Source organism: Syngnathus typhle, linkage group LG8 (assembly GCF_033458585.1).
Source record: "Syngnathus typhle isolate RoL2023-S1 ecotype Sweden linkage group LG8, RoL_Styp_1.0, whole genome shotgun sequence".
NCBI classification, from domain to species: Eukaryota; Metazoa; Chordata; class Actinopteri; order Syngnathiformes; family Syngnathidae; genus Syngnathus; species Syngnathus typhle.
Window position 1 is genome coordinate 1659512 of NC_083745.1, and position 23145 is coordinate 1682656.

At 43.2% G+C, this 23145-nt stretch overlaps 1 protein-coding gene across 10 annotated transcripts in view; it reads right to left on the bottom strand.

The window, feature by feature from the left end:
* The window catches only part of kcnma1a (potassium large conductance calcium-activated channel, subfamily M, alpha member 1a), a 106638-nt gene that overhangs the window by 35679 nt on the left and 47814 nt on the right, over positions 1-23145 (bottom strand). For all 10 annotated transcript variants that reach the window (XM_061285439.1, XM_061285443.1, XM_061285437.1 and 7 more), the window contains exons 3-15: positions 22505-22566; positions 16122-16215; positions 14982-15093; positions 9542-9617; positions 9141-9216; positions 8316-8486; positions 6912-7003; positions 1966-2076; positions 1774-1879; positions 1208-1290; positions 1043-1112; positions 511-666; positions 74-183 (exon numbers count right to left, since the gene is read on the bottom strand). In XM_061285439.1, coding sequence (XP_061141423.1) covers positions 74-183; positions 511-666; positions 1043-1112; positions 1208-1290; positions 1774-1879; positions 1966-2076; positions 6912-7003; positions 8316-8486; positions 9141-9216; positions 9542-9617; positions 14982-15093; positions 16122-16215; positions 22505-22566 — 1319 coding nt within the window. The remainder of the gene's footprint in view (positions 1-73; positions 184-510; positions 667-1042; positions 1113-1207; positions 1291-1773; positions 1880-1965; positions 2077-6911; positions 7004-8315; positions 8487-9140; positions 9217-9541; positions 9618-14981; positions 15094-16121; positions 16216-22504; positions 22567-23145) is intronic.

Consider the following 23145-nt stretch of genomic DNA (forward strand, 5'->3'; position numbering starts at 1 on the left):
CACGTGCGTTCTGGCTCCCGCTCGACACAAAACCTACCGTGGCCGGCGGGCCGGCCAACGAGGGGGTACTTACTCGCACACGGTGGGGAAGGTGAGGCCCACAAAAGCACTGGACAAATACTCTGTGTACATCTCGTTAGCCACGCCCTCCAGATAATATTTCTGCCAGGTGTCCTCCTCGATCTGGAAAGAAGCGGTAGAGAAGTCAATATGGCGCGCAGATGCGGGGCCTTGCTCATTATGGACGGATCCATCATCGTAATGTCACCACAACGGTTCTTTGATGGAGGCAAACACCTCTCAGGGCTCGGCCGCAGAAATGGATTCCAGATGAAATATTACGGTAAAATATGAAGTGTTGGGACGTCTGAAGGCACTAATGGGAAGTCTGTCTGGCTTTGGACGAGGATGTCTCGGTTCTGCCTTGCATCACGTCGGCCTGGCCTCATGAATCGCTTCATTGAAGCCAAAGGCAACGTGAGCCCCTGCGTGACGGCGGGAAGGAGTTACCTCAATGAAGGACCTCATGGAGAAGAGGTTGGCCAGCATGGTGGACAGGCCCTGGGCCAGGCAGCTCTGGGCGATGAAGCCCGCTTTCAGCTCGGCCAGGCAGATGGCATCGTCGCCCTCCTTCCAATTCCAGCTCGGAATGTTCAGCAGATGGGCCTTCGCCACAACATACAAGCGGAGGTTGTCATGAGGGACTTTAATGAGTGAGCCCTTTTTTTTTTTTTGCTGTTTGTGAGGTTACATGCAAGGAAGCTGTTTCAAGGTCGAGGGAATATCTGTATTGGTTGAGGCCCTTGTGATGAAAATGTATTTGTTTTTTTAAAAAAACTCATTCCCATGGTGCCTTCCTACCTTCTGGTGCTCAGGTTTTAAATCATAAATAAATCTGCAAGCAGCAATGAGCTCACCAGGGCCTCACCAACATTGCTTGGGGCTCTCAGACGCCCCGCCCGCCCCCCGAGATTGACACCCTGGCTTGCTAATGTTTATTGTTCTTGTGAGTCACAGCTTCGGTCCGTCGACGGCGTCTCACCTTATTGTGATACTGAAGCATCTGTGTTATTATTCTGATTTTAGGATGGTAGTTCTTGATGGAGATGACCCTATTGAAGAAAGCAGATTTAGGAAAAAGCACACAAAAACATACAATTGAAATTAAAAATAGAGATGATGTGACCCAGTGAAGCTGATGTGCTACCTCATGATGTTGGAGGCGTCTTCAGCATCAGGATCAGCGCAGTATTTATTGGCCAAGATGAGACAGGCATCTGCTGACTCAATCTATGCGCCAGTGGAGGTTTGAGATTCAAAAGTATTTTACGAGAATAAAGACAACACATTCATGGTCATGACTTCCATACCTGTAAACTTTCCAAATATGTATGAACATTTAGTCTCAAGATCAAAAAAAAAAAAAAGTTGACTTTAATTCTACCGTAATTTTCGGACTATAAGTTGCGGGTTTTTTCATCGTTTGGGTGGGGGGGGGGCGACTTATACTCAGGAGCGACTTATATACATATATATGTTTTTTTTTTCACTTTTTTGGGCATTTTATGGCTGGTGCGACCTATACTCCGGTGCGACTTACAGTCCGAAAATTACGGTAATCATTATTTCAGCTTGGTCTACACTAGATGTATGCTTTTTCTGACCACCTCATCTGTCACTTTTCGTGGATTCTCACTCTAACACAGATCAGATTTGGATTGATAATCCCAAATTAAAACATTGCACATGTCTGCTACATTTCAATCAATGTACCTTGACTCGAGCCAGGTCGTGAGGATTGAGCACAGATCCCTGGTAGAACTCTACTTGTGTAAAATGGCGTTTGAACAAGGCTTCCAGCTCAAGATTAGGGGAAATACTGGCGCACAAGGACAGATTGGAGGAATACATGAATGCAAACTTCCCATTACCCATTGCTTTTGGAGCACAAAGAGGTGAACTTACTTATGGAGAAAAACAATTTCTACATTGACATCATCCCTGTCCTTGTGTAGGAAGTCTTTGAGGAAGTTGGAGACACTTTCGAGGGTAATATGACCACAGACCACAATATGCCTGAAAGGAGGGGAAGAAATCATTTTGAGTGGGCAGCATAAATCATTGCAGACACTGGCATGTCTCCCAAACATCATCAGCCAAACCCAAAGCACCAAAAGGAAAAAAAGAAATGTCTTTTCAAAGCAAACACCAAATTGAATTAGATTGTTTTTGCCATTAAAGTGAATATTTTCCCCCCCTTGTCATGAAAAGTGGTTTAAACCTGCAGGACGAGCGCAATCAAACACTTAACCGTGAGCCACTTTAGCTAATCTAAGTTATAATCACGCGGCCCGCAGCCCGCAGCGGTCGGCCCCTCATCCGTTCTCAATCTTGGAGTCGTCCCTCTGGCCAAACCGCCCCCGTGTGAGCCCAATGGATGTTGACAAAGACACGTACATCAATCTGATGGCACTCTTTTGCACAACGCCGCCAAAGACCTTCAAAGGGATTCGGGAGGCCTCCGCTTGACTCCAAGTCTAAACAGGACCCGGTGACAAGAACTTGGCAAGAGTCGGTCGGTGGCGGCCGGTGATTAGATCCGCGTTTGGATGTACGCGCCGCGCCGCAGGCTATAGTGATCAAGTGCGACTCTCAGCGCCGCCGCCAAACAAAAGCAACATTGATGAAAGCGTGGGGACTTTTGGCTAATTTCTATTCTGCGTGATCAGCGCCATGTCGCTTGGATGTTTGTTGTCTCTTTGGTTATTCCGACTCTTCCTGTGAGAGTGAATAGCCTGCGACGGAAAGTCAAAGCTCGACTCCTCTGACTCTTTTTGAATGTCAAAACAAATCAAGAAGAGCATAGCTTACCAGAGCAAAGTTGTAATTTGATGATGAAAACCTTGGCGTAATTTGAAGGCATACAATTTATTGTGGAAAAATTCAGAATTGATTTTTGTATAATGTATGAATTATATTGGACATCGTTTCACAAAAATGACAAAATAATATCTAAAATAATACAAAAATAAACATAATATATAAAAAACAATATATAAATAGATAGGAATGATTCCTTCTTGGAACATTTGGCTAAAATTGCTGCTTATATTGTCTGAATTGAATGCTGATGAGGTTATCATTTTCTGCAAGATGATATTGTCATGGGTTATGAGATATGGCGCCTATGACAAAAATAGAATTACATTTTTTTATGAGAAAAAAGATACAGGTCACCCCTCTAAAATGTGCGCACCATTCCAAGTATATGGCAATGCCCATAAGTCTTGATGAGAGTTTGTAAACGGAGTTCCTCTTAATGCGATTCCCTCTACATAAACTGTTTGTACCCCAGATGTTTTAACTAAGGCCCTGATGAGACATTGTTAACTGCGTAGTTCCAGGATGAATTTAAATGCGAGTCTGATGGCGTTCCGTTTCCAACCTTGGATCCAAATGTGCCCTTCTCCTGACGCAGATGACTTCGGACACTTGGCTGACGTACTAATTACCCGATGGACATGTGTAACGATATCTCATCATGACGACGGGCCTCATCCGCTTCTTAGCATGACGTGCCAGGAGACAATTGGGACACTTTAGTTTTGGGCTGGCACCGAACACCTCTGCACTCCAAAACCAAAAGGATAAAGTTACTCTTTCCTCAAATTAACTGCGGTCATGTTCCTATTCACGGCTACAGATTCGTCGTGACGGCTTGGCCTAACGTCGTCGTTACGCTCTCGTACGGCAGGAGGAAACTTTAATCGTCAATTGTATCGAGTGAAATCAATTGGAGGAAATACAAGTTGATGTCGGTCGAGAGCTGCGGTTGCAGATTGATGGGCAGCGTCCGGTAATGGACGTCGTGGCGGGTGATGGCCTTCCCAGATGCCTTTTAAAAGAATCGAACAGGCAGCTGGGACGACTAAGCGAAGAAGAGGGGCCCTCGGGTCTGATGAGCTGACATGCGCGGCCAGCTAGCGGCATTTGGCACAAAACGACGGGAAACATCGCTCACGATTTACGGCGTGATTTCAGTGACTCTACGCCCTTCTCCGAGTTGATGACCATTGGGTATGACTCGGGTTATAGACAGACGTTATCGATGCAGCAGATAAAATGCGTGGCCAATAATAAATGTGAAACAAAAATGAACAAAAACCCCAAGTTAGCTACACAATTCATCCCTATTTCATACTGTATTATAAAAGAAATAAAAATAAATACAGATTAGATACAATAACGTTGAATGCAAGCGGGCAGTGCATAGCATGCACACAGGACATGCAAGTCGGGGCAACATCCCAGGATGTGGTCTGGAATGATTTGAAAATGAAAACCAAGAGCTCATCAAACATCAGCAACTTATACAAAAACTGGCCACTGCTCTAATCCTTTGCTTAGCCGGAACATGTTTGCATTGTAACTGGCCCAATGGAACAGCCTCTTCTTTACATGGGGGTTGGGGTATTTAATTATAGTTTTTTTATTATATAATATAGAATAATATTACAAATAAATATAAATTGAAATAAAACACACACAAAAACAAACTATATATATATATATATATATATATATTCATTCTGATTATTTTTATAAGAAATGGCTATAAGAAATTCTTTCAAAAGGTAGACGTCACAGAGTTCGGGACCAGATTCCGTGCCAAGCCCTTTTCAAACCAAACTCGGGCCTAATGAAAACCATAACGTCAAACCCAGCTCCGCCCCGAGAGCGCCGCTGCCAACTCAACGCCACTCTCATCATTATTTCATCAACACGCACAAGCCTGGCGCCGTCACTCAGCTGGCGGGTGTGCGCTGCGCTGCGGCGCTACGCTACGCAGACTAGCGTGAGCACGAAAGAGAAAAATCCCGCTTTGTCTTCCTCTCACGTATTGCGGTTTCACATGACAAGATTCAATGAAAGCAATAGTTGACAATGTATCGTGACCTGTAATCAGTCATATACTTGTAATCAACTAATCTTATTTCCTTCTCTCGATGCAGGCCAAATTTTGCCTAAAACCTAAACGCACGCATACATACGGACGATAGGAAGTCATGTCTTTGCTTTGGGTTGATATCATGATTGTAACCACATGTTCTCTGCGGAAGAAAAGTGGAAGAAGAAAATAAAGTGTGTGGGAGAAAGTATCCCAGATTTTTGACAAGGGCTTCTCTCAGCACCCATTTGTGAGTCCAGCCTGGAGTTTCTAGCCAAACATAACATTTCATCAATCTTGCGCCGCTGACAGGCAAACACCGTCCAACAAAGCTTTTCTCTGGCCTCTTTTTATTCGAACATCAGAAGACGAGGCAGAATCGCAGAAGAAATGAAAAGAAAAGAAATCTGCTTGCTGAATATCGATGAGGTTTGAGCCACAAAGAGAAGAAGCACAAGCAAGACGCACAATACTGTACAACGAGCACTGTGTACAGCGTCACGTGCTTCGAGAGCCTCTGGAAACAACCAGCAGCGGACAAACAGAGGAACCGGGCAAGCAACTGAGAAGAACCAAGCAGGATAAAAAAAGAAATGAAAAAAAGAGACAATAAAAAGCAAGCGAGAGCCTCCAAATGGGAGCGAGGCGAGGCGAGGCGAGGCGAGGCCAACCGGCATTCAAGGGTGTGGGAGCTGACTGAAGATCAGGGCCAGAGTGGTGTCACACGTTGATGGTGTCATGGGTCGAGCGGTGACAGACAGGAAGGAAGGGAAGGTGGCTTTTTCACAGTGGATGGAGAAGCCACACGTCATTGCCGAGGACATGCCAGAAATGAACCAGACGCATCCCACAAAAGCATGCAAGCAAAATGAAAGCAGAAGAGGACATGGATCATGATACTCCGGCAGACCGCCAATGCTAATGCATTTGCAGATCTTTTATTCGATGATTTTTATCGGAGATATTTGAATACCTTGTTGGGTTTTCATGACTACGGCCAATGTTTCAAAGAGTCGAGAAGGAGAAACACAGCGCACAAATGACTTGAGGAGTATGAGGGCCACAGTGAAAAGGAAATAACAATGAAATCAGAAGAAGAATTTCATTTTGGGAGGAAAAATTGTGCAATATTCTTAGGGAAACATTTGAGGGAATATTACACGTAGAAAAATATATATATATATTTGCAGTTCAAAATTCATTTATTTAATTTTTTTTCTGGGCAACTAATCTATCTGATGAAATATTCACCTATTAGTGTTTTTATTTTATTTATTTTTTTGCAATAATGTTGCTACATGTTTGTGTATAAAAAATAAATGTATAATATTACTTTTAAATTTTACCTAATAAATAGGATTGATACTGCTTTTATGATTACTGAGTGTCACATTAACACACATGCAAGTTTTAACATTAACTCATGAAACATTTGTCTTCTTAGGATTCTTAAGATTTATTGATCCCATTTAATTTCAAATTTTACTCACTGACTTTTTTTTTTTCCTCGTAACCTTTTTCAGTGTGACCCTCGAATGAGCTCAAAGTGAAGAAGATGGCAAAGAGCGCCAAGATGGGTGGACATGTGAGTTTTAATGGCCGAGGTCTCCAGTCACGCAGTGTGACTTTTTGTTACCATTATTTTAAATGCTATCAAAATATAGATACCACCCCCCCTGAGTGAAATGGGGGTGGGGAGGAGAAAAGGGGGGGGGCGTTCTCGAGTCACACAACCACACCTTGTATGCGTTCCAACTTACTTTCGGCCTCGTGTGGAGTTATAAGTCCCTCCGTATTTCTTCCGATTAAGGATGAGAGCAGCAATTTCTGGCACGTAGCGAGCAAACATGGCCTACATGCATGGAACAGAAATAAAAAAAAAAAAAAAAAGCACAGAACAAAAGGCATGCAGAGAGGGTTCCACCGCACACAGAACGACAGCAGAACCGTCTGGAATACTTACTTTCTCCCATTAACTGCACTATAGGAACCACCGTATTTCTTGCGGTTTCCTATTAACTCTATGATTTCAGGGACGTAGCTGGCAAACATGGCCTAAGGAGAAGATAGAAGACAGAAGCAGAAGCTAAACACGAGACTGGAGAGCGGGTGGCCGGGGCGAGCGTCGACCCACATTTCTCCAAAGGAGAGAAATATGACTTTGGAAATCCGGTGGGTCACTCACTATGGAGGCCTTCATTTTGGCTTTTGGGGGCAATTTTATCACAGAAGGTTTATGCGGAGTCTGTGATAGGAGCGTTTTTTTTTTGTTTCTTTGAGAATGTTAACAAAAACCCAAGTGCCATGTTTCGTCCAACAAACACAGATGATCGGCTAGGTTGATTTGAGTAGGCCGTCCTGGTGTCCCGCGGCTGCAAAACGCATCGACACTCATTTGTCGGGAGTCGGAGAATGAGCTGAATGCATTTTGCCCCAACCCTCTGCCTGATACCATCCCTAGCTTTCAAAAGGTGGAAAGATTTCCAGAGCTCTCAGCTAAATACACAAGCGATCACCATGGCGACACCGCTGGACACAAAAACAACCGCGGGCCATCATTGCCGATAGTGACAGTTGTCTGGCGAGATCTCTCTCTCTTTTTTTTTTTTTTTAAACGACAAGTGTGTGTGGTGTCACACGGAAACTCACGATAACATATTTGATATTGATAAGGTAATATTATTTTGTAAGGCACCCTGGTTTTTATTCGACAGCATTCACAATTTTGGGGGGGGAATCTATTTGACTTTGGAGTTTCCACTAAATGTAATTAGTTTCTCAAAAGCCTCTCAACTTATTTTTCTAGTCTCGTCCAAAGTTCTCAATGGTTTTGAAATATAGCAAAACTTGCTGCTTGATGATTATTTTTACAAATTTCATCAAGCCTGTCCCCTGTTATTATTAGCGTTAAGGTGGCCGGACGGCGCTAGGAAATGAAGAAAAAAAAAAAAACCTGCCGGGAGGCTGCTGTTGCCGTGGTAACAGTCAAGCCGACCTAAGCCTCATCTCCCTGCCCCTGTGTTTGTTGGAATTGTGGGAAGGGGCACAAGAGGGAGGGTATCCTGAAACCGCAACTGTGAATATTAACAATATCGTTATAGAATAGCGGCAAGTGAGACGTACAGAGAGGAAGGGGACAAAGGAGCACAGAGTCATTGCAATGCACAAGAGACAGGAGGCCAAAGAGAAGGATACAACGTCACAAACATTTTCTCATTTGGGAATGGTAACTTAGCATTGTTTCATTTGCATCATAGTCAAGTCTATGCAGTATATTGAAAGGGACGGACAGGTTCCAGGGGAAGATGTTCGGGGCAGGGGAAGGAATAGGGGAAGGAAGGGAGGAAAAATTCAAATGGCATTTTACCAAACCACCGAGGATGAAGAAGACCATGAACAGGCGCCCCAAGGTGGTTTTTGCATAGACATCCCCGTATCCCACTGTGGACATGGTCACCATCAGTAAGTAGACACATTCCCAATAAGAGAGTGACTGGAAGTTTTGGAAGTTTTCCCAAGGATCCCCTGAGTTTTCCACCTAGGATGAAAGGAGGGGAGAGAGGATTTGGAAAGGTGCTGATTATTTCAAACGTGTGTGGTAGACCAGCTTTTATCTTTTGCTTGGGGCGAGGAGTTGTCACTATAGCAAGGTTATACTCCCATCTAGTGGTAAACCTGGTCAATGGAGCAATGCAGATGAAAAGTATTCAGTAAATGTACGATACGGTCATTATTTTTGCCATCTAGTGCACAGAATATTCCCCAATTGTCTCTTTAATGTCACACAAATACGACATTATAAGACATACAGTGCTACCGACCAATGTATTTTATTTTATTATGTTACAGTAGACAATATGTATAACCTTAATGTTATTTTTAGTGGAGATTCAATCATAGCAAATCCAATTTTTCAGGCTGACAATTGTAAATATTAAATGAGATCCCATTGTAATAGGACACAAGTAGAGGAAAGACGGTTTGAATTGATTGGTTGATTGATTCCATGAAAAATGCATGTATAAATTAGCACGCTAACCGGGCGAGAAAGGGTCTTGAGGTGGAACTTGTTTAAATAGAATGTGACACGTACGGTTATGCACAGACGGGTGGTGCCCTCCCTCGTGGGATCTCATGCTGACGCTGTTAATTAATCACCGGACGGCGCCGGATGTCATTTCTGCGCACTTACCAAATGTATGAATCCTGCAGCGGTGAGCCATGTGCTTATGAAGATGGAACACAGGTTCACCAGCTTTATGGAATTGCTGATGAGGAAGAACCACACAAAAAGACAAATATTTGAGTGGGAAATAATAAACAAGAAAAAACGATCGTAGAAATTCTGAAAGCTTGGGTTAGTAGCATTTGACTAAACATACAGTAAATCTTCATTACGTGCTGAATAATTAACATGTCGTTTATAATCATAGTCCCTGCACTGCAGTATTAATAAATACTATCATTATTTATTTCTCTGCCCGAACCCATAATTATCTAGTAAAACATATCATTGCGCTACTAATCATGGCAGTTCTAAGTGAATAAATGACAGTTAAAGCTGGATGTGCTTGAAGGGAAGGAAAACGTTACCTTGTTTTCAAGATATTCAAAAACTGTAAGATTTCCGAGAACTGGATCAATCTGAGCGCTCTCAGGAATCTTAAACCTGTGAAGCAGATAGAAGGGAAATTAGAATTGAATCAAGTGGAGGGAATATAAATGTAGCTTTCACAAGACAGGTCAAAAACATGGCAGGGGGTTAAGCACAAAGTCACTTAGCTCGCCGCACTCTCGATGATATCTTGATACCTTTCTGGATCTTTAAAGGGTTTAGCTCTCATGAGCCGACACCCCGGAGCAGCTCGCTTGGGGATTATGACGCAACACCTATCTGGCTGGCTTTTTAATAACACGAGCAATAAGGGTGTGCTATTGTTTCCAACACTGCATCCGCGTAATGGAAGAGGGAAAGTACATCAAACAATTAGGACTAAAATGACAAAGGCAGCAGCATCAAATCTGTTTTTTCATTGTTTTAATTTGTCCCAACATTACGTGATCATCCTGCGTAAAATGATTCAGACGCTCCGAGAATTATTCAAGCCCCTTTTGAAATGTTTTCACCTTTAGGAAATGGAGGCCTCAACAAATAAAATGGACAAATCACATGAAGGCCAGAACAAGCAAGGCTTGACAGGCCTTCAAAAGAAAAATGTTACCCCAGTTGAAGAAGTAGCGCAAACAGGAACGGAAATGATAGTACGCTCCCATCTGCCTTTCGGGCGCCTGCACGGCATGGTGGCTCTGCTTCACCCGGTAGCCGTTTTGAAAAAGATCGCTAGAGGACTTCTTTCGTCGAGGGGTTTCCTGAAGACCGTCCAAATGAACCTCGCAGAGCGTTCGGCGGTACACGAGCAGCTTTGGTGGTATCATGGCTCCCGGGGGAATTTTTGATTCTGAAAGGATTCTTGGACGGATGTCTTCAAAGAATAAATAGCAATCAATGAGGAAACCAGAACCTTTCTACAAAGATCCAAAGGTGACTGCATCTGCAACAAAACACAGCTACACCTGCTAGAACTCGGAGAGCTTATGTGGCTCCGAGCAAAATCAAATCTCATATAATATTTTTTTTTTTTTCATTTTGTTACAATGCTTTTAATCCTAGACACTCAAACAGTTTCAGCGCTCATCAACCTTTGTTCAGTGTTCCCATCAACGCGCGGTGCTTTGCCCAAAATCCTTTTTGTCAAATGAAAAATGAACTTTGCAGGGGATTAACAGCAATGAAAACAACAAATGGGAACATTTCAGAGCAATGGGATGATCTAACCCTGACGGACGTCAGCTTTATTTTGTCACCAGGCAAAAGACAATGAGCAGTAGCTCATGTGAAAAGTGTTCACGTCAGATAGCCGCACTAAAATCTGTCAGGCATGAAAAGAACCACTCTGTCAAGTGTGCTGTATTTTCTCAAATGGTGGCCTCAAGTGGACTGTCCACCTAAATATATAAGAAAAGTACTTTTCAGCCAAGATTGTATTTAAATATGTATTTAAAGATAAAAACGTAAAAAAACACATGGAGAAAGTTTTCTATTTTATTCTGAAGATTCTTGAGTTTTAAGATACAAACCGATGGGAAAATTAAGATTCAGATTTGCTTCATGAACCAGTTCTATTTTTCTTTTTTACTCTCTGGATCACATTGTTGTTTGCCACCAAAAAAAAAAAAATGTCGAATTGTTTTTACTTGTATATCTTTAAATTGGGGGACAAAACAAGTGAAAATTAGCCGTCTTAATTCTTTGTCGGAAATGCAGCAAAGCTAATGTTCACATGAGTCAAACATATATAAAACATTTTGTTGGACTGAACCACTTCAAAATGTATTGAAATATGTTTTCTTGAAATTTAGAGTTCAGTAGTTTATTCATTTGCCTGAATAAACACAGTGCAGTGTCTCTACACGTGTTATGTTGCTGGAAGGGGGGGGGGGGGGGTTACCAAAAAAAATCTCAATGAACTTCCGGTGCCTCTGCAAACACGTGCGCTCTCCTATGAGGCAAATCTCTTTGCCACACATGCCAAAGCCTCTTGTACACATGAGGTCGAACACACGTGTCGGCTGGCCAGATGCTCATTGAAGAAAAAAAAAAAAGGCTTTTCCGGAGGCTTCATTGAGGCTTTGCGAGGCAGAGCGTGTGTTCTGGCATGGGCGGGTGCACCGGTCGGGGCCTTTTATCAATCAGCGGTCTGCAGGATGCTTCATCTGGGATTATACCCTGCTCAGATTAGATGATGCCACGCTCGACACGCATTCGACAGTCATTCATATTGAAATGATGAAAATCTGCAATATTGGTCCGCACGCAGTTTGGTCTGGCCAGGTGGGCTAGAACCTCTCCAGGCTGACTTTGGGAGAGGTGAGTTTCAGCCTGGATTTGTTGACAGCCAATCACAAGGCATAAAGACAAACAACCAACCAACCATTCAGTACATTCTTCGTCAAATATGCTCAAAAGTCATGTAAATTTGTTTATCTAACCTAAATGTATATTGTGGCTTACTGCCAGTTTCTAATCCCCTAAACGCCCGTGAGCATGCATAATATCAACACGCAGTGCACAAAAGCACCACTAGGGGGCAGTATCTGTTCGTATTATGGGAGCCAGTGCATCCCTGTCATGAACGGCAACACACCAATAAATTCATTGATTCTATTTAGAGAAACCAACGATGTGGATCCTGACTGAAAAAGGTGGACTAGCTCTGGAGGGTTAGCATATGCTAATGCCTCTTGGGGGCAATACAAAATATAAAATCAGTTGAAGGGGGATTCATTTCTGCAGGGACTCTTTCATTAGCCACCCGCACATCTCTTATGCTCCTCCACCGCCATCCCACTTCACAGCGGCTGCGCTGAGAGGACAACTTGACATGCACATCATGCCCTGTTTGGGCTGGTGCACCATGCACTGGACGGATGTCATGGGGAGACTGGGAGGTGCTCTCATTATAATGCATTACACTTGCTGAGGTGTGTATTATCCTTTGGGCGCCAATGGAAACAAAAGGAATACATTGATTTAACAAGTCCCTTTGGCTTCTCCTTAAGGGACACACTTTAGGAAATGAATGGGCCAGCAATTACAGTTTCATGTATTGATTGCCGCCTGGCGGGGAAACTATTGCACGTCTTCTTCAATGTAATTGGTGCAAGTTGAACCTTGACCCCCAATAGGAAAGACCCCTACCATACATTAAAGTTTCAACACTAGGTTAGAATAGTTTTTGACTTGACATTTGTCTTTCATTTTGAAATTCAATTTTAATTAGTTGATAAGGTTTTATGGAACATCTGAACCTTCTGAAACTCCATTTTGGTGTGGAATTTTTGACCAAATATTCGCTGAAAGACTTTTGTTACTTTTTTAAATGCTGCCACAAGACGGCAAAGTAGTTGATCGGTGTCAACGATGTGTGATAACGGGTGTCAATTCTTCACGTTTCCCCCCCCCCTGTGAATCTTGGCAGTTTGACGTAAAACTAAAACATTCTCGAATCATGGCCCTTTGAAATGTTTACGGTTCTTATCATTCCATCGTGAAAAGAAATGAAACAAGACACAGAGGAACTAACAAATACATTTGCGGTGGTGCGGTGAAATTGATCAACTCTGGACCGAAGAGGTTCCTGCCCGACAATGACGAGAGAGCGCAACTCTGACTTCTACTGCGTGTGATTAATTGTGATGATTCACCCGTCACACGAGGGTACCCAAAGTCCACATGACACAATACGCGACCTGTATATTAATCACCGCTCCTGTCCAAAGTCATCATAGCGTGAATATCAACGCTGACTCCAAGTGTCTCATTAGTATTCCCAAAGCTTTTTGCCAGCCCGCCAGGCCGCGTAACGTGCGCCGACAGATATGCATGTTAATTTCATAAGCAACGCTTTATGAAGCCCGTGGCATGCGGGGAAATATTACCCCCAGTAAACATGCCACTGGGAATTTTGCGACAATCTTTTCCGCCGTGGTCATACATGTCCGACGCGATCGAAACAAAAGGGATATTTTCGCTTTCATAATCCATCTGAGGTTTGAGATTTCACTCAATTGAGCACCTGTTTTGTACAAATCCAGTCGCAAATATAAGACATAAGAGAGTCACAGGTAGTTACACCGTACAGAAGCAGAAAGCCCGAGTGGCGTTTCACTGTCTTTCATCATCCACATCAAGGCCCAAGCTTGCAGTGATTTGGTGAGGAAGAGACAAGGACACCTTGCGTCATGAGCACCAAGAAGCGGATGACTTGACCATCACTAATTCATTACACCACTTGAACCCCTGGTGGGATTCATTAGCGACGGCGGGGCGTCTCCAGAAGGCCGCAAATCCTTGGCTTCATAATTACGCAGCAATTTTGTGACTCGTACGAAATCGCTCACAAATGATGGATGGGGCCTAAATCTGGGTTTCAAATGAGAAAGCCAGGTGCGATTTAAAAATGTGGAGTCTGTTTCTTCCCATTAGGAAGGAGTATTGCATTTCTTGGTAGGGGTCCTTATTTGTGCCATCACAGTTTTATGACACTATATTGTGGCCGTGTTTTTTTAGTTTGACGTCAACTCAGGCCTCTATTAGGAGTCAGATGTCTTCATCTACTCAATTGTAGAAAGACTAGCAGGCATTTAGTCTGACAAAGCGGAAAGAAATAGCGGGAAGAAATGATTCCAGCTGGATTTCATTACGCTATATTTGATCAAATATTGTAGTGTCGAGTTTTGTTTACTCCGTTGCAAAGAGTATCGAGCATGGTAGGAGTAAGTAGAAAGGAGGCTTTTAATTACAGAAACACAATCTCATAATGGTATTGTATAATACCATATTAAACGGAGCGCAGGTTAACCAATTCAAGTGGAAGCATTCTATTACCACATTAATATTCTTCCAGTTTTGAAAAGATTATGACAGCATCATGGCTGAGGCCACGTACGCAAATCTCGGTTTGGTCCTGAGGTAGCAGTATTACTCATGGTATTACAAGCAGAGTCGCCGTGCGCCCGGGCAAGACCCAGAGCCTTTTAGACCACAGCGGAATTGAGGTCGCCATACTCTGAACTCGCAATTAGAAGAGGGCCGTTACGTAACACAGGCCGGGGTGTTTTCCAGACTGCTCATGCAAGATGTGTGGATGTATGAGGAACCAAGCTTTTTTTTTTCTCAGTGATGTGTCCCTCTAAGCTATTTCAGGTCCAAAGTCGAAGCAAAAAACACACCCACACAAGGAAAGAAACTCTGCTGTGCTTGTTCTCTGAAATATCCGAGGAGATTTACTGTCACTTTCCATGACAAGGCCTAGAAGAAGTCAGGGAGACTCAGAGAGCCATTTGTGGTAATAGGAAAACAGAGGCTTTGTGACAAAGAGGAAGCTTGACAGGGAAAGATTGAGGTCCAACGGTAGGAAGAAGGAGCGCTAGGTAAGATGCGAGGGGTTGAGGAAATAATTTTCACACTCACCGAGCCAGCTTCTGTTCAGGTAAACGGACACGAAGACGGGAGGGACAGTGAAGAAGTCCACCACCGAGTTGACCTCCAGCCAGAACCACAGTTTGTCGTTGGCCGCTATAAACTGCGAGAGAGGAGAAAAAGTGGGAAATTCTAAAGACAAACACCTACGTACGTTCACAACAACATGGTGGCGGTGGTGACTCCACTCTTGCATCAGCCTACTTGCTGATTCATGCCCCGTGGTTGGGGGCAGAAGTAGCTTACGAGTTCATTTAGTCATTTGTTAGGATGTCAGACTCGCCAGAAGACTTTTCTGCCATGACAGCCATGTAAAACAGGGCACATTTGCTCTGGTACACTTGTGCATACAAAAACAGAATTTAATATTGCAGTATTAAAAGGGGGCGTGGCTAAGGCAGTGTTTCTTTGACGGTTGATTTGCCAAATGAGCCCTTCACTGACTCAAGCGTGCATCGGTAGTTATCCAGCACAATCACGACATGCGGTTAGCTAGCTAGTGATGCTTACAACCCGAAAATTCATCTTCCTTAATTGACTTTTTTAAATATGAATTGAAAAACTCACCTAAACCCCGTTCAGGAAAGTCGTACCGTATTTTCCGGACTATAAGGCGCACCGGACTATAAGGCGCACCTTCAATGAATGGCCCATTTTAAAACTTTATCCTTATATAAGGCGCACCGGACTATAAGGCGCACCATTAATGCATCATGTCAGAATTTTAATCCAAATCAAATCATTCTCCATTTTATCTTTTTTATTTCAACTTCAGACGGAGCAAATTACTTTATAATCATAAAATAATGATCCATAGTCTTTTTGAGTCATGATTCATAGTCTTCAGCGGGCCACTTATGATTGATTTCATGACACAATACTTCAGGCCAGTTTGAATTTAGGAATTTGGTCCATATATAAGGCGCACCGGACTATAAGGCGCACTGTTGGTTTTTGAGAAAATCTTAGGTTTTTAGGTGCGCCTTATAGGGCGGAAAATACGGTACTTTAAATTGTTAAACACCGTCCTCATTTTCACGACAAATATTGCCGTGCTTCATTCGTCCTTTTATTCGAATGCATCAATCAGAAGTTTAAAAGTTAAAAAAGAGCGAGTCGAGTGCTGCTTACCCGCAGACCGAAATAAAGGAGGAAGAAGACGTTGAAGGCCATGTCGATCTGTAACGTGAAGTCTTTGTAGAAGTTCTGGCATGATTCTATAGGGCTGCAAAATAGAAAGAGATAAAGACATAAACACATGAAGTGAGGACCATGCAGCTGAACATTTTTTTCATATCCGACAGAGAGGATGAGTAATATGGGTGGAATCAATATCGCAATATTAAAAACATGATTCAGATTTCTATGTGGTGTTCAGACCACCTTGTGAGGAATTCTAATATGCGTACAAAAAGAAGAACAATTCATCCACTCGTACTATATCTGCATTTTTGGAAATCGCAAATATCCGACACAAGATATTCCCCCGATATGACAGATGTTCCACTTGGCAGAATCTCCTGCATCCTTGCCTGTCAAAGAGGCGGCTGCCACTAACCCGATGTATCTTTTCCAACCCTGTCATAATATCCATCCTCACGTTTACCCGATGATGATAAACCATTCGTGAGACGGCACAAAAAGCAATCACAGGCAGCGACCGAAGCCATTCATCACTTGGATGTGCGCCGAGGAAACAAGAAGCCCCCCCCAACCCGTCCAGAATATCATGAATATGCATTAATAGATGCGACCCATAGGAATCGTTTGAATGATTTTTTTTTCCCAGAATCGTTTATTTTACTCGACTATTCATAGATCCCAGTGGGAGGAGCTAAGTGAGCTCAAGGGTTGAGTTGACAATGATCTCTGGAAGTGAGGCTTCATTTTTATCATCCATAAAACCGGATGAATGAGTCAAGACGCGCCAAAGAGGACTTATTGCTCCGAGATAATGATCCAACTTTTAATTCACACTGCCCATCTCAGGCGTATCCTTAGGACTGTTCTGCTCTTTAAGATGATGTAAACGCCTCGCTCGTGTCCAAAGACGTTAGAAGCACCGGCGGCTATTGTTAAAAATAAACGCTTTGATTTGGTTGAAAGGCAATTTCCTCGTGAAGTGCAATCAGATTTCGGTTGGAGGTTAAATTGAATCTGTGCCCAGAAAGGAATTCACGTCAATGTTCTAAATTTTCAATTAGAGTCATGCATCAACCCAACACATTTCCTCTTCCGTCCTATTATAAAAATAGCTTTCTGACAAGACTGAGCATGCACACATCCACGCAGATGGTGCACAGTGAAGACACCGTTTGGAGTGGTCACCGTAGCGTCTAGCGACCCCCCTCCCCAAACCCCCTGGGGCTCCGCTCTGGCCTAATTCTGACTAACTGCTCATCTCGAGTCATATGACCCAAAGTGTTCTCGATAACCCCCGCGAGTGCATGGCGGCACGCAGCACGGGCTTCGCTGGTTAGTCAGCTTGAGTCTGTATCATCAGGAAAAAACGTGTCAAAAATTCGGAATGCTTTGATTAGGTCAAATGACATAAGTCGACAGAAGAAGAAAAAAAAAATAACAAAACAAACTGGAGGACAGTTTGCAAGTGGCGCTAAAGAGGTTTCACCTATTGTTAATAGCGCTTGTAATCATGAGGGTCAAAGGTCAGCTGGAGCCTATCCCATATATTAAAAGTCAAAGAATTTCTGACAATTTGATGCTCAATGGTGAAAGCCAATCTTCACCATAATGTTCCGCCCACGCGCTATGACCAAAAAAAAAAAATCGCATCCATCTGTTAAGTATAGCTCTGCACTGAAGAAAAGAGAAAAAAACAACAATGAAATTGTATCATTTTTTGGGCTCACGACTCAACAAGTACATTCAAGCCTAGTCGTCATGGTAACAAAAGCTCGACTCTCTTGGCCTCGCAGTACAAGTGGTTTCAACTCAAATACAAATCTATTCAATGGAAATGAAAGGAACTGTTTCATGCCTGCAGCTACCAAAGCAACGCTGCCCCCAAATAATACCAACTTGGAGCATTGCAATAAACGCCTCGGAGACAATTGCAAAAAAACGAATGGTGAATCATCATTGCAGCCGATTTCGTCATCTCATCCCGCGTCACTCTTTCCAACGAGAAACCAACGTAAGCAAGACCAAATCCCAATTGCCGCATTAGGTGTGTGTGTCACTTCACACCACGCAATCTCAAGGGATTTCGAGCTGCCAGCGTCCCGCGGAAAATAGACCAAGGCCCAACTCTGCGACTCTTATTACTCCTTTAAGCCCTGGCGCAGCCTGAGGTTCAAGCGTGGCGATGGCAAAGGGAGAGACACGCTGAAAGAAAAGCAGAAAGATGCGACAGTCACACGCGTGTGTGTGCGAATGCCAGCGTATCCTCTTAGGCTCGATGGGAATAAATGGGTCCAAATCCCGGGGACTCCAACGCGTCTATAAAAAGCTCTCGTATTCATCCGCTGTTTATATTTATGAATGCCTCTGAAAAGAAAAATCAGTTTAAAAAAAACCCCAAACACGTTGCTCTCATTCTAACCCCCATGGCTGCTGCTTATTTGCAAAGGCGGAGCTGATGTACGCACATTTGCATAACGACATACAGACTGCCCGAGGGGGAACGCCACGGAGCACGTTTGCCTATTTCGGGACTGAAAATGTTTGCTCGCGTTAACCTCCTCTGACCGAAAACAACACATTGGCACATACGTAAATCCTCATTTGCTCGCAAGGGCAAGGCTGCTTTTAAAAATAGCCCAAAATACCTTGGGTGAGACAGTAGGCCTTTCTTTGTTTGCCCTATCGCGACCTTGACAAGCCGCAGGAGCAACGGTGAGGGATTTTGCCGCCTATATCATAACGCATCATCACTAATGAATGTTTTGATTCCACGCCCGCCAGCGCCCGCCAGCGCCCACGTTGAAAGTGGTTTGGCCCTAGTCAGTTCATGAAAGAATCTCTTCTAAGCGACTTAGCGGGGGGACATCTGGTTAGCCAGGTTAGTATTTAAATGATTCACTTGGGTCAAGGTAAAAATAGCCCCAACAAGGGCGATGGATGAGTGCATTGACAACTCAAAGGAGGCTAAAAAAAGAAGGTTAAAGACTAGACAGAGATTTATTCATAGGAATAAGTTGTAAGACAAGTGAAAATAGAAGCATCAGTTAATTTTGCAAGATAAAAAGGGAGCGATCCGTTATATGATTGTGTACAAAAACGAGAAAAAGGATATTGAGATTTACTTCGGGTAATGAAAATGAAAAGCTCAGTGCGTTAGCTTGCGTCCCTAAAGACAAAATAACATACTTTCATCTTAACAGCATTATTGGATTTCTTTAGTTTCTTTTTGTATTTTTTCCCCTCACAATAATAAAAACGAATATCACTGTGACCCTACTATTTTTTGCAAGAACAGAGAAATGATAAAAATAAGAATGGTTTAACAATAATCCATGTATTACTGCATACATTAATTTCATTCAGAAAAAATCCATCCTCCCGTTATCTGAAAAATACGATGAAAAAAGCAGAGTCTGTTTTAAAGAGTAGCTCATGCTGCGTTCACCCTTTGTACTAAAAATAGCTCATCCCTCTGCATTGTGGGATACCGGGCCTCCTCCACATCACCATGGTGACTTTGATTTCCCCCCAAATATAAATTTAAAAAAAACTGTCCGGGCCACTGAGCGTGTGACTGCTGACTGAGTCGACTAATTAGCGACACAGACATTCCTATGATTGGATTTTTAATTAGCGTTTTCATGCAACCCATTTGCATTGAGCAGATAGTGGAAAACACAAATCTCATTAGAAGGGGGAACCATGTTGTGCTAGCGCCGGGGTGCATAAGCTTACACACAGGAATCCTTAATAAAGCTTCAAATTTGCTTCATGAACCAGCTCGAGTTTTTTGACTCGGCACCATATTGGATGAAAGTTCACTGACTTGGTTCATGAAGCAAATTTGAAGGTTCATTTTTTTCATGATCAAGGTTTTTATGAATTGAAATGTGGGGAATAGTGTCAGCTACTAACAGAGTCCTCTAATGATTACACGGTGTTCTCCGGTCCAAATGGCGGCTCTGGTATTCCATCCTGACCTCACTGCCAGGTACACGAAGGAGGTCCGTCTCACCTCAGCCAGATTTCTCAGTTTACTTCATTAATTAGGCATTTGAAGTCGCTTCTGTTTCCGTCTGTTTTTGTTCCATCAGCTTAACGAGAGCGAGGAGCGGAATACAGAAATGGAGCGGGGACATCCCTTTAAGAGCAGCCAGCGGTGACTTTGCCCTACATTTCTTTGATCAGCGCACCCAAGGGGAAAATGAAGGCAGAGGGATGAACCAAGGTGTCCAAGTTGTTGGAGGACAAATTATATCATTGCTGCTGACAACGCCATCATACAGCATAAGTGTGTGTGTGTGTGTGTGTGTGTGTCAGAGAAAGGCTGAATTCAAACATGCCATGGGCACAGATTGGAGGTAAACAAGCTCTCTGCAACAACAAACAGATGGGCGCTCATTCTCCAAGCTTACTGAGAGGCTTCATTCATAAACAGGCCTCTCAACAACAGCATGTCTGCTAAGTTAATGACTACTATGCAAGCTCATTTGTGACAACAAACAATTAAGCCTTTTAAAACTAAGTCCATACCGGCCGGCTTTGTAATCTATTCACGGTTTGAACTACTAATATAGACACCGATGAATATTCCAGTGGGGATGTGAGCTTTGTTTTTTTTCTGTGCACGCTTCCTATCCCCTGCGACTATCCAGGCTTTACTCTCTTAAAAAAATAATAATAATAATTCAAACAAATCCATAAAAATTTTGTCTATTCAATTCCCGCATAAATCACTAACGTAACAATGTTTTCTTTACCACAGTGCCATCTGCTGGATCTTATCGGGCACTGCCCTACTTTTAAGTCATCCAAAAATATTGCTGTGTCCTATGGCCTGTTTGCCACGTAAAAACGTGTTGGCTTTATATGAAGGCCATGATTACTGTTAAGGAAGGGAAAGGCGAGGAGCCCCGCGGTGACCGTAACACGCGGCGGTCAATATTTCGAAACGTAATTGCAATCATTAAAAAAGTGTGAGGTACAAGTCTTCATTCATTGACTTTTTTTCTTCTGCTCTTGTTCATTTGCAAGGAAAACGAGGTGGTTTATTTTTAGACGCTGTATGGGAGTGAGTTAATTGAATTATGCCTGCGGTGTAATGCTCCCGCTGCCGCTTCGTCTTCTTCACACTTGCACGCACATGAAATGCCTCACACCAGGTAATAATAATGAGTCAATAAGTGGATCTTTGCCCATCACAGCGAGAACAAGCTGAAAAATGAATGAAATGCTGCAGGACAGCTCGTGTGTAGGTGACAAGTCCGAGCGATAATGGAGAGCCATTTGCGCCTTCCTTGACTGCTGCATTTCTCGTTAGTTTGATGTCGGCAGCGTGGGCCGCCTTCGACCAGCTGATCAAAATCGAACAGAATACAGCGATTCCTTATCGAGAGACTCTTGAGTTGCAGTCAAAAATGGAACGTCGAAAATTACACAAGCTCCGCCGTGTTTGCGACCGATATAAAACAGCCTCAGAGTTTGTGGAACCTGCTCTGGTTTGATAAGAAGTCCCCCAGTGTGCAAGGCTGAGTTAATCACAATGCCAAGCATAGAAGGGGGGGGGGGGCAATATGGACTGACTGCTGCAAGACGGATTAAGCAATGCCTCTGATGTAGGGAAGCAATACGTGTACTGTCCAATGAATGTACAACCAACCGCCAGCCACGCTAATATATCTGTCATCCAAGTGAAAGATGTTTGGAATATCTCGGTCGGCTTGTTTAGTGGACCGCAACGGAAATGTTTATGTCATCGTGTCAGACAAGCGCATCTAGTGTTCCGATAACGCACACGACCAACGTCTCCATTTGATTGCTACTTCCATTCATGTTAGCAAATGTCATTAACATCTGGACCATTTGAAAAGGACAAAAATACATCCAAAGATTGTGTGAGATTTATCAAGCATATTCAATTGGTTCTCCTTCACAACTTTTACCTTCAACCGAAAATTGGAACCTCAAAGGAACTCAAACTTTTTTTTTTTTTTTTTTTGGGAAGAACTAATTTTGGGAGTGGATATTGCTGCAGTGGTTGTCGGAGTGCTGGCAGGCCCGCAATGTGACGCTGGGTGACTGCCAACTAGGGAGATGCACAAACTGGCAACACACGCCCTTTTCACTTATTCATCCACACACACAACTAAACACACTCAGAGTATCTCCCTGTCTCTGTTGCCATGGAAACTGACATGCCTTCCATTGACAAGATCCGGCACGTGTGCGCGCACGTGCACCTCCGTGTAAATACGAGCATTGGATCGACTCGACACATGATGCATCGGCGGTACGAACGGCAATGTCAACACACCTCATGTTTATTTTGGAACATCATTCGAAATATCTCCAAGGAAATTTGAGATACTTACTCTGAGGAGTCTATAAAGTATATTCCAAGGGCCCCGATGCTGAGTGCAAATACTAACACCACCTGAGGAGACAGAAGAAAAGAGCAAATGATTTATATGCGGTGACATCAGAAAGTTCTATTTAGACCCTGTTGACGCCACACATTGCCTTGTCATGTTGGCCTTAACGTCTTAAAGTCATCTCTAAATATTGAATGCTGGCTTTCATGCAGTATGTGGGACGCCACCGGGGTCCTGCCAGGCCACATGGCACACTATCATTAGGAGTGCTAAGAGGAAATGCTTTGAGTTGATATCAAGTGTTGAAGTATAACTATTATTGCACTGCTGGATTAAATGAGTCTGTATGATATTGCACATATTGCACAATAATGGTAAAAGTAAGGCCTTGAGAAACCAAATGAGTACTCCTATAATGGCCACGATATCATCTTGCCGACAGCTGGTCGTGATGCACAGTAGTCTCCTTTTCAGCCCATTCAACAATAGCAGCAAACTGTGCCACCAAACGGTGGCATTTATTATTGATGACAAAGCTTGATTACTTTCATGCAATGGACCTTTAGATTGATCTGACGCATTGTGCTGGAGGTATTAAGCACTTGTCTTGCATTTTTAATGCATTTAAGTCGCTTGAATGC